Source organism: Bos indicus, chromosome 16, assembly GCF_029378745.1.
Source record: "Bos indicus isolate NIAB-ARS_2022 breed Sahiwal x Tharparkar chromosome 16, NIAB-ARS_B.indTharparkar_mat_pri_1.0, whole genome shotgun sequence".
NCBI lineage: Eukaryota > Metazoa > Chordata > Mammalia > Artiodactyla > Bovidae > Bos > Bos indicus.
The window spans coordinates 33670343-33682533 of record NC_091775.1 but is presented as its reverse complement, the minus strand read 5'-3'; the positions used below and the strand labels follow the sequence as shown (position 1 = coordinate 33682533).

Here is a 12191-nt window from a genome sequence, read left to right as displayed (position 1 = left end):
AAATCATTTGATTAGAGATTAAATAAGCTTAATGAAAAATAAACACTATTATCAACTGGGGGAAGAAAATCCCTAAGTTCAGTTTACATACTTACCAATGAATGCAGTAACATTTGGGTTAATTATTCCACTGGGTAAAAGGTGAAAATCATACTCCACAGAATCTACAACAACTGTATGGCCAGCATTATTTCCTCCCTGAAATACAAGATTGGGAAAACTAAACCTAACAATGAATATGACAAGCAATATAACTCCTTCCAAAGTGAATTAATGATCTCCTACTACAATGACAACGTTACTTGAGGCAACCCAAGTATTTGCCACGAATACTTATTCTCTAGAGGCTTACAAGAGTTTGGCCATCCTCTTTCCTTTCCCTACTTGAGTGATTATTCCTAACAGTATCTAGAAATTGGAGAATTCAGATTTCTGGAAGACTGGAAGACATATTCCGTCTTAAAAAGAGAAAGAAATGAACAAAGTACAGGGAACAATCAGCTTGTTATTCTGTTTCTGGCACTATGTGGAACATGTAGCAATCTACTTAATTATCCATGACACTGATCTTTAAAATATCCTTAAAATTGAAAAAGTAATCTATCCTAACTTGATAGAAATATTCATATAATTCTCATTGTCTTAAAAGTGTGACAAGCAACTCTGATCTAAAATTATTATTCCTATATGGATTTATCAACTAGGATATCTCCCAAGCAATTCCCTCAGCTATTAGTTATCCTGAAGACTAATTTTTAAATTTTAAAATCAGTCTTGTGAGCTTGGTTAGTGACCAATTCCTTGAATCTGCTTGTCTCTGGCTTAAGTAATACACTGAGTCAAGGAACTTCTAAAGCTGAGCATCATAGTACAAATCCATGGTGAAATTTCTACTCTATGAAACAAAATGTAAAACTGAATTATAAAAATCAGGTACAAATGAGACAGTATTAAGTGACCAGACAATTTTTCTAATTTCTAAGCTTAAAAAGCATGAGGAAAAGACACAAATCAATTTGATTATGTTTAAACGTCTACAGAACACTAATTTAAAAATAAACAACAAACTAGGAATATATCTGAAGAAATAAAAAGTTTAACTTCTTTGCAGGACATGACTGGTTTAACTTGATCACAAGGCTACCAAATTTATGTACTTTTACTGTCATCATGAATTCACAAAAATGCCAGAAAAATAGGTCCTGCAAAAAAAAATCTTCAACAAAGCAAATACTTATTTACAGTGTTTTGCACTGCACAAAGAATTCCTTGCTTAAAGACTAGAGTTATGTCATGTATGTTTAAAAGGAAACAAAAGACTTGGCAGTGGTAGCCTGTAGTCTACCAGGTAACAGGGAGGTGACAAGACACAGGAAGACAGAAGCAGGGATTTAAGCAACACCTCCTTCACCTGATTCCATCAAAGAACAGGTGAATTTTTTTTGACTATTTACTTATTTGTAGGCAACGTCTGCACATGGATACAAAAGGCACAGTAGGATGCGCAGTAAAAAGTCAAGTCTTTCTGGTATTCTGCTCTCCCTTACCTGCTACAAGGCTGCTGTTACTGCCTGCTTTGTGTGTCCTTCCCTAAGTAATTCTGCATATACAAACACATATTTGCATATTCCACCTATGCAAATAATAGCAAAGATATATACCTGGGCAAATTGCTTTTCTACTTAACAAATCTTAAAGCTCATTCTCTATAACCTTGCAAACCTTTTAACAGCTGCACTGTATTCTTTTTTATAAGGACACATACATTTATTAAACTGGTCCCACAGAAAGGCATTTGGATTGTTTCCAACCTTTTGTCTTTATTAACAATGTTGCAATATACTTCCTGGTCATACTTTATTATTATTTTACCCTTGGCAAGTTTATCACCAACTCTGACAGAATCCTAAAACATATTACATAAACTAAAGAATATACTGGAAAAAAAAAAAAGAACATATTGATCTTAGTCTTTCTTAAATAATCCACAGAACAATTCTTACTTGGTTTTTATGGCTTTTCTTTCATTCTATCCCTCATACCAATATTAGCCTTTTTATCACAACTTTCTGTGATTTAGGAAACTTCCAAGTTTCAGGAAAAATATTTTCAGAGTATAAAAACTCATTAAAATTTCTTCAAATCTTAGGAAAATGTTAATTTGTTATTATAACTATTTACATTGTTATAAAACACTAAATTTAATGAATTCATATTAAACTGTTATCAAGTACTGGTGACTTTGAAACAATCAATAAAGTGTTATTATTTAAGCAGAATCAGTTTTCTTTTTAATTCATCATTTGCTTAATATAAAACAAACTATCCACTTTGTAATTTTGATGTAGACTTTTAAAATAACTCTCTTTATACATTTTTTTTACACAGTTGTTTTTAAAGATATACTAATATAGTCATTTGGATAAATAATTTTTAACTCAGTTGTTCTTGTGTATAACAAAGCCTACTACTCTCTTAGATAATATCTTACTAAGACAGGACGTAATGATGGAAGGATAGTGGCTGATACATTTGTTTGAGACAGGTCATTGTGATTGGTGATAAATGACTTTAGGGCAATACATTGGTTTACTTCTTTGAGTTCTTCCAAGTTTACACACAGGTGGTGGTTCAGGCTAGAAAAGTTCAGCTGCAAAAGGCTTGAAATCACACTTTCGTGAACAGCTTGCTCATTCAAACATTAACCAAGATTGTTCAATAATCAATGCCTTATTAAGGATTACTATATGGTTTAAATCCCACTTAAATTGTTTAATTGAGTAGGAAAATATGGTTAAATATATTCAAGAATAACCCTAAACTATCCTGTTGAGGAGTTAAGGGAGAAAATGCGTGTATTAGCTAGTATGCTTGGTCACTAGTGCCCTACAAGGGTTGGGGTGTAAAAGCTTCTAACCTTGAAACACTTGCTGTGCAGAAGAGTCCTGGGGTGAACTGAGACGGAGCTACTCATAAGGCATTTTTTGACAAATCTATATATGATACAGCTTTCAGTATAGTCATTTCACAAAAAGCCTCAGATGAAGCTTCAAATTTCAACTGCCTATTTGGATGCCAACCTAAAATATGTATAAATTTTGTGTGCAATGTGCTTAGTCGCTCAATTGTGTCCAACTCTTTGTGACCCCATGGACTGTAGCTCCTCTGTCCATGTGGATTCTACAGGCAAGAATACTGGAGTGGACTGCCATGCCCTCCTCCAGGGGATCTTCCTAATCCAGGTATCAAACCCAGGTCTCCCGCATTGCAGGCAGATTCTTTACCATCTGAGACACCAGGAAAGGCCATAAATTGTGTGGAATATACAAAATTCTTCTTGGGAGCTAAGGAAATTGTTCTGAAACACAGGTCCAAGGAGGGGTCACATGTTAGCAGCAGACAGCAAAAACGAAGAGGTTTCAACAGAACCACCATTGCCAGTCTCACCCAACCAACACCCATGACCACATTACCAGGGCAAATAGTCCTTCTGTATCCACAGGAGATTGGTGCCAGGACCCCCAGAGACACCAAAATCCACAAGTGTTTAAATAGTGCAACATTTGCATATAACTTATGCAAACCCTCAAGGATACTTTAAATCATCTCCAGATTACTTATAATACCCAATACAACATAAAGTCTATGTAAATAAAGTTTTGCTTTTGGGAACTTTCTGGATTTTTTTTTCAATTTATTTTTGACTGACAGTTGGTTGAATCCTTGGATACAGAACCCATGGATACGGAGGGCCAACTGTACTCTCAACTGCAGACTCCCACATTTGCAATGAAGAGCGTCTCACATGGGCAACTCTCTGCAGTATGTACCTAGATAAGTAGCAAGGACATATATATTTATTAATGTTTCTCCTAACTAGCACTGGGAAGGCCAGATAAATGATGGAAGATAAATATATCTTTCATTCTATTTTTAACAGATGCCTCAAAGCAAATTTCGAAAAGTATCCTCCCAGATCCAACATTAGTCACATATTTATATTAATAGTTATATGTAACTACCTCTTGTTGCTTTGCTAAATTTCCATAACACTTATGATCCCACTCATTTATGCAGCATTTAACAAATACTTCTAAATATCACAGCTGTATATTTTATACTACTTAACTAAAAAACAGAATATGTTCAATTGTTATAGAAACAAGGAGTTGTGGAACAGTAATTAATGCTGTTTTACAGATCAACCGTATCAATCGAGAAAATGTTTCTTAATGAATCTCAGATGCCTTCACTTTTGAACATTTTTAATTTTGAAATATACCATCTAAAACCCCATTAAACAAACGAGTGGGGCTCAAAAGTGGCTGCATATTCTGTGGCAAGTCTCTTTGAGGAAAAACATAAGTTTATAATGCCTTATATATTTTTCTTACATTAAATAACAAGAACAAATGTAAAATTCAGCGGGGATAAAAGATGACGAATATAAACTCTTTAAATACAAGGGCTCAATACTTCTTTGCTTCCCCCACAGTGACCAGTAAAGTTCTAGACACTGTTAGTACTTATTTGATATGCACTAATTAATGAGATGGTTGATATAGTTGATATGGACTAATTAATGGGATGGTTAGATAGCATCACCGATTCAATGGACATGAACTTGAGCAAACCCCGGGAGACAGTGGAGGACAGGGAAGCCTGGTGTGCTTAGGGTCAAAAACAATTGGAAAAGAGTTAGTAACTGAACAACAACAACGATAATTTTAGAAAAGTAAAACTCTACAATTCTTTGAAAATAAAGCCATTCTACCACCTCTTCAAAACAAAAGGAAATTAACAATATTAAAGTGAAGAATACGTAAAAGGAAAAAATCCAGTCATCCAATCAGCACTCATCACAATCACAAAAACATCCTCTAATTTGGTGTTTATTTTACTGATTTTCTTTGACCATTATTCTTACATTAAGATTCAAGGTAAATATTAAACAAGCTTCTTAATAACCAAAAAAAAAAAAAAAACACTGTACCTCACTGAAATAAATTAGAATATTATCATGGAGGTGGGGGAGAGCAGAACTAAAATTCTATGTTCTCCAAGATGAAGAGCAAAGTTTCTTGTATATACTTTTAGGGTTTAAAAACCAATACAGCTAAGTCTCATTATTTTAATTATAGTTAAAATAAAAACCTATTTAACACCAAACATTTTCCCTCCAGAAAAGCACCAAAGGTCTACAATATAGTAGAAAACAACTTACAAAGGAGAATAACCCTGAATTGTTTCCTCATTTCTTATCTTCCCATATGAAATGAACTGAAGGTTAGTTATACCTTCAGTACAGTGAGTCCCTCTGCCTCCCCTCCCCCTTACCATTTACTTCCTAAATCATAATATGTAATCATCCCCTCTGGCAACAGTAATTGATCCAGAGGAGGAAACCTGATCCAGGCCTGAGCCAATCAAGCTTCTCTAGGGAATTTGATTGTGAGAGATGCCTATCTCTAAGAGAGCATCCTAAAAACGGCCAGTTCTGCCTGCTGAGATCCAAGGAGTTGCCTAAGGCCAGGCCACTCCAGGGTTTAGCCATCTAGGTCTTCCTTCAAGCCTAGCCCCATTTGGCTTAAGACAGTCTGTTTTCCATTGTTTATAAAGAATCCAAAGTATTTACAAAACAAAGTCACTGCAAGACGGTATGTATACAGCCCATTCTCTAAATTCACGTCCTGCACTGGTAATAACTGAATATAAGATAATTAACTTATGTACACCTGAAACTAATACAGTAAATCAACTACAGTTCAATTAAAAACTAATTTCTAAAAAAGTTAATTTCTAAATTTTAATATCTATGCCATCAAGAATAAACCTCTAAAACATGGTACTGGAGGACACAGGGATAATATATTATTTAGTTGTTTTGTAACTGTTCTCTTAAATATCATAGAAGTCATTATAAACTTATGATTTTCCTCAAAGAGACTTGCCACACAATATGAAGCCACTTTGGGGCTCCACTGGTTGGTTTCTTGGGGTTTTAAATTGTATATTTCAAAATAAAAATATTTAGCTCTTTTATACTGTTTTCATGTACACTTTTTCCCCCAATTTGATTTTAAACTTAATAAAGTCAGATGACAAGTGTTTTAAATTTTCTTTCCATAGTTCGTCAGAACCAGAGGCTATGAAGCCCAACTCTATAATACAAGTTTGGATCAGGAAATGTTGTTATATGTAAGTTTCTAAGAAGGTCCAAGAGAGGAAAGAAAAAAAGAAAGGAAAGGAAAAGAAAAAAAAATTTTTTTAGATTGGAATGAAATGACACTAGTCTGCAAAAGTGACTCCTGAGTCTTGACTTAGTTTGCTGTTAGGTCTTCCTCTTTTCCAAAATCACTCAAACTAAGTGAGTTTCTGAGAGGAGATGGAAACAGTCAATGTTACAAACCTGAAAGAATGGTATCTCTTTTCCATCTAATAGCAAGAGTGTTAAGGGCTAACAATTTCATGCACATAGCCCAAAGGCATTACTCAGGCCACTTAGTTTGGCCTCCAAAATAGTCTGTGTCTTCTCTTCGTCCTTGTTCCTCTGAATACATGAATACTATACTGTAATCATAGAGATCAAAATGAACGTCAATCAAAAAAAGTCAGAATAAACACTATGAATTACAGCATAGAGTAGCAATGCTTCAGATCCATGCCTTTGAACTGTTCTAGCAACCAAAAAAGGGTTCCCACTTCATATCTAGTCTTGAAGTTCCTTAGAAACCTAACAATCTTGTTTGGAGTTGGTGCTGATTACCTGTGCTGATTTTCTTGGTAAAGACCGTTCCAGCCCGTGTCCCATTGTTGATTTCACTATTTGCCAAAACTAAAACACAGCAATCCACAGCAATAAAGGAATTATAAACAAGGATGACTGTTCTTTTATAAAAACACTCAAATAACTGCAATTAGCTTGTGATTCCAAAGTAGAGCAGGTTTAAGTTACCGGCAGTAAGCTGATCAAATTAAACTATTCAACAGTAACCAGACACGCTAGATAGGAAAACATATACAGGGTATCTGAATTTCTTTTTAGCAAAGACATCCAAGTGCACTGCTCAGTTATCTCTTAAAGGTTTAAGACATCTGCTTTACCTTACAGTATTACATTTACCTTCCACTTTCATACACAGATAAGTGTCACAAGGATGACAAAAATCTCAGGTACCTCGTATTTTGTACCTTAAATTACATTATAAAACAACTCACAAGGAAAATGGAAAGTGGAATAGACTTGGAGGATCTCAGGTTCCTGATTAAGAAGCTCCAATTCTAGGTGCATGTGTGTGCTCTAATATACACACTTAACAAGGGTCAGAGATGACCACAGTCATAGATAGGAGGATCAGACATGCAACCAAAAAAATGCATAAACCAATGTTATGCAGCTCTTTATAAATTCCAGATAAAAACTCCCCTAATCATTAAAACATTTATGGAGATATTTTCTTAAAACACACTGACATTGAACTGCAGATTTCAAGTCAAAAAAATTTTCTCTCATGAATAAAACCCTTCCTTTAAAAGGGTTTTCAAAACATAATACAGACAAAAGTCCCATTTTAAAAAATGTCATGGGACTTCCTATTTTGTAAAGAGGAATTTTATTACATTGAATTAAATATAATTAAAAGTTGGTTCAATGTAAAGAACCATCCATCTTGGAGCCAGAGTAGCCATGGGAACTGTCCTCTATTAACTGTCCCATTTTTTTTTTTTTTTTTTAATTGAGCATACAACAAACTGAGGAGAAGGCAATGGCACCCCACTCCAGTACTCTTGCCTGGAAAATCCCATGGATGGAGAAGCCTGGAAGGTTGCAGTCCATGGGGTCACTGAGGGTCGGACACGACTAAGTGACCTCACTTTCATGCATTGGAGAAGGAAATGGCAACCCACTCCAGTGTTCTTGCCTGGAGAATCCCAGGGACAGGGGAGCCTGGTGGGCTGCCGTCTCTGGGGTCGCACAGAGTAGGACACGACTGAAGTGACTTAGCGTACAACAAACTGTGGAAAATTCTTGGAGATGGGACTACCAGACCACCTTACCTGCCACCTGAGAATCCTGTGTGCAAGTCAAGAAGCAACAGTTAGAACTGGACATGGAACAATGGACTGGTTCAAAATTGGGAAAGGAGTACATCAAGGCTGTATACTATCACCCTGTTTATTTAACTTCTATGAAGAGTACATCATGCGAAATGCTGGGCTGGATGAATCACAAGCTGAAATCTTCAACCCTGAATATTCATTGGAAGGACTGATGCTGAAGCTAATGCTCCAATACTTTGGCCACCTGAGGCTAAGAGCTGACTCCCTGGAAAAGACCCTGATGCTGGGAAAGATTGAGGGCGTGAGGAGTAGGGGGTGACAGAGGATGAGATGGTTGGATGGCATCATCGACTCAATGGACATGAGTTTGAGCAAACTCCTGTAGATAGTGAAGGACAGGGAAGCCTGGCATGCTGCTGTTCATGGCATCACAAAGAGTTGGACACAACTTAGCAACTGAACAACAACACAGAGTTGATTTACAATGTTGTGTTAGTTTCAGGTAGACAGTGAAGTGATTCGTTATACACACATATATACCTTTTTTTTTTTCAGATTCCTTTCCCTTATAGGTTATTACAAAACATTGTGTTCCCTGTGCTATACACACTTTACTGTTCTTTTCAAATGCTTTCCCCAGACAATACTGAATACCTCAACATCCCTTTTTCTACTGATAAAAAGTACTCTAACATCACCAATCTTCACTTACTGTTTGCTATGTAGCTAATCCACATTAAACTTTGGTGTCAACACTGACTTAGTCCCCAAAACATACATAGATTTGTATCCATTACTGTTAAGTAAGCTATTAAGTATATTATCAATTTACAAGTTCACTCTAGATTTGTTCTAGGCAACAATTCTTCCTAAAGATACTTAAAACAACCAAACTAATCTACCCTTTCTCACAAAAATTAAAGAAACAGAATAATATTGGTCAGATTACTGAAGATAATTTCATATAATTAAAAAAATTTATGCCTCAAAAATAAAGATAATGCTATATTATATATACTAATACAGTAAGCTTAAATAGTGAACAACTTTGAGATCTACTGCCCTCAGCAAAGAAAAACTGTTTAATAGAAACACATGGCAGTCAACTGAAATTTGTTGAGGAAATGCACAAAAATTATACAATTATCAGTTATCTATTTTCTCATAGATACAGGAGATAAAACTTTAAAGGAGTAAAGCCTTTGAACATAATAGTACAACATAAAAAAATACTAGCTAAAAATACTATGTAACAATTGTTAATCCAAGGAACGCTGGGGATTCCACATTAAGCTCACATCAATAGTCAATTAAATTGCCCAGGAATATATTAAAAATAATAAGGCTTTCCCAGTGGCTCAGCGGCAAAGAATTCGCCTGCAATGCAGGAGACACAGGAGATGTGGGTTCAATCCCTGAGTGGGGAAGATCCTCTGGAGGAGGGCATGGCAACCCACTCCAGTATCCTTGCCTGGAGAATCCCATGAACAGAGGAGCCTTGTGGGCTACTGCTCATAGGGTCACAGTCAGACACAACTGAAGTGACTGAGCATGAGTATTAAAATAATACAGGAAAGAGCTAAACTACGGAATTCAAAGAAATTTCTAAGGGTGATTCAGGTCACACAATATATATTTGTTAAGTATTTACTTCCTCTCTGCCTCACAGGGCTTCCCTAGTGGCTCCGATGGTAAAGAATCTGCCTGCAATGCAGGAGACCTGGGTTCGATCCCTGGGTTGGAAAGGATCTCCTGAAGGAGGGCATGGCAACTCACTCCAGTATTCTTGCCTGGAGAATCCCATGGAGAGAGGAGCCTATCGGGCTACAGTCCATGGGGTCGCAAAGAATCGATACAACTGAGCGACTAAGCACACACTGCCTCATGTAGTACTGGGTGCTATGGAAGAAAACAAAAAGGGAATGAGTCCTCTTTCTGAGAAACCTACATTCTAATAGTACTAAATCACTTCAGTTGTGTCCGACTCTGCACTGGCAGGTGGGTTCTTAGCACTAGCGCCACCTGGAAAGCATTCTATTAGGGAAAGCACAATAATTCAAGAAAGTAAAATTTAACCAAGTACACCACACAGTGGTAATCACTTATGTACGATCTTGGAAAATACTATATATAGAAAACAATCCTGATATGAGACAAAGAAACAGCAATTGTTATAAAACTGGAAGAATGGCTTACCTTAAATGCTAATTCTCCACCAGCTTCAAAATTATGGAAGGTGGTTTAGAAGATAATTTTAGCTGTATAAGGTCAAGGCATTAAAAGAACATTGAAGTTATTTTCTTTTAAATTATCTCTCAACCTTTCTGAGTATTTCAAGGAGAAAGTCTCAGTTGCTGCTGATATGTCTTTTGCATTTCTTTATCACTTGCTAATTGCTGGTTTCAGACCCTTCAGCAGATACCCACATCTAGCTACAAAAATTTTTTTCATTGTGCTTAGTTTTATGGCCAACTTTACATACAGCATGTGACAGGACATACTTTCCCTTTATAATTAATTTTACTTAGTATTTCCTCTTTACATTAACATTAAAACCCTGGGGAAAATCACAAAGAAAGGAAATACTGTTCTAGCTACCCCGATCACAGGCAACTAACCTCATGCCTGTCACAGCCAAGACTGCCAAGCTTTACTTTCACCAGAACAATAAACAAGCCCATGCTTAAGGCCTGATATAAAGTACAATAGTCAAAATCTCTGTGGTTTCTATTCGACGAAATGAAGAAAATAGAGACTAATTTACTTTGAGGGAATTGGGGTAGGGGGACAGTAATGACCTTCTAATAAAACTATTTTTGTGTTGCCAGGAAGGGGCCTTCCTATTCCCATATTTTAACCTTTTGAAAAACCCACACTAACACGCTTCTCCATCCCCATCCTGGCAATACTTTTCTAAGTAACAGTTGTCCACTAGACTATAAACACCTTGTGAGCACAAGCCCTGCCTTTGTCAGCTAAAACTCTGGGGCTAAGTGGTCCCCTATAGATATTTATTATGCGATTGTTGGATGAATGAACTATGCCAGAAATTGGTCCTATACTTAATTCTTCTTCTCTTTTTCCTGCAAGACCTATTGAATTAAGTCATCCTTCCATCCAAGTCCTACACACTTATTTAAGGATCTAAAGTATAAGTATCTAACAAGTTATAACTTCCTATAAATCCCAAATCTAAAATGATGATGAAAATGCCACAAGCTTTGCACCTATTCTTTCCAAAAAGATCTTTTATATTTAAAATAAATAGTTACATGCAATGTCAGCTTTTCTTTTAAAAAACTGTATTTTCATTGGGAGAAATTCCTTATTTTATGATTCCATTAGAGACACATTATGTGTATACCACTTCTGGAGAAACACTACAAAATCTGAGCTTATGGCATGAATATGACAAAATATACTGATTAAACTCTAAAAAGTGCATATTATTTTCAATAATACACAAAACTTAAATCATCAAACAGAGCAATTCAAGTCCAAATGTCCTTCCAAAAGTTGACTTTTCCCAGCTCTCTATACTTCTTAAGAATTTCAACAGTCCATAACTATCAATTTTATAACTCAGGAGAACTTCACTAAGAGATGTCAGCTTACTGGGACTGACCAAATAATATAGTTACCAAAGTGAATCACAACAGATATTCTTAAATCTATTCATTATCTATCTACCAGCATTAACAAGACATTAAGAATCCTCTACAAGACATTAAGAATCCTTTGGGTTCTTAAAACACTAGAAGAATATAAATTTTTAAAATTATATAAGGAAGGTAGCAAGTCAAAATTTTACAGGTGAGTCAAATCTGTCTAACAAGTTTGCTCATACATGTCTCCTCTATCTTCAGCCAACACTAAAGCCAAACTTGGCTCCTTATCACTCACTTCTCTCCAGACTTTCCAAGGGCATCAGATCAGATCAGCCCATGACCTCCTTCAAAACTACTTTTTGCAGTAACATGGCAATACCCTCTCCAACCATCAAGTGAGTTCTACTTCTTTTCAAAGTGATTATTAAAATTGAGGATCTTTTAGAATGAAGGCAAAATGGTTACATCCCCCAAAACTTCTTACAACCTATATTGTTATTTATGTTAGCTATTTCTGTATAA

At 35.8% G+C, this 12191-nt stretch overlaps 1 protein-coding gene across 1 annotated transcript in view; it reads right to left on the bottom strand.

Moving 5' to 3' along the window:
* ADSS2 (adenylosuccinate synthase 2) overlaps nucleotides 1-12191 on the bottom strand; it is a 32474-nt gene that overhangs the window by 18105 nt on the left and 2178 nt on the right. Inside the window, exon 2 of the mRNA XM_019976731.2 lies at nucleotides 96-198. Coding sequence (XP_019832290.1) covers nucleotides 96-198 — 103 coding nt within the window. The remainder of the gene's footprint in view (nucleotides 1-95; nucleotides 199-12191) is intronic.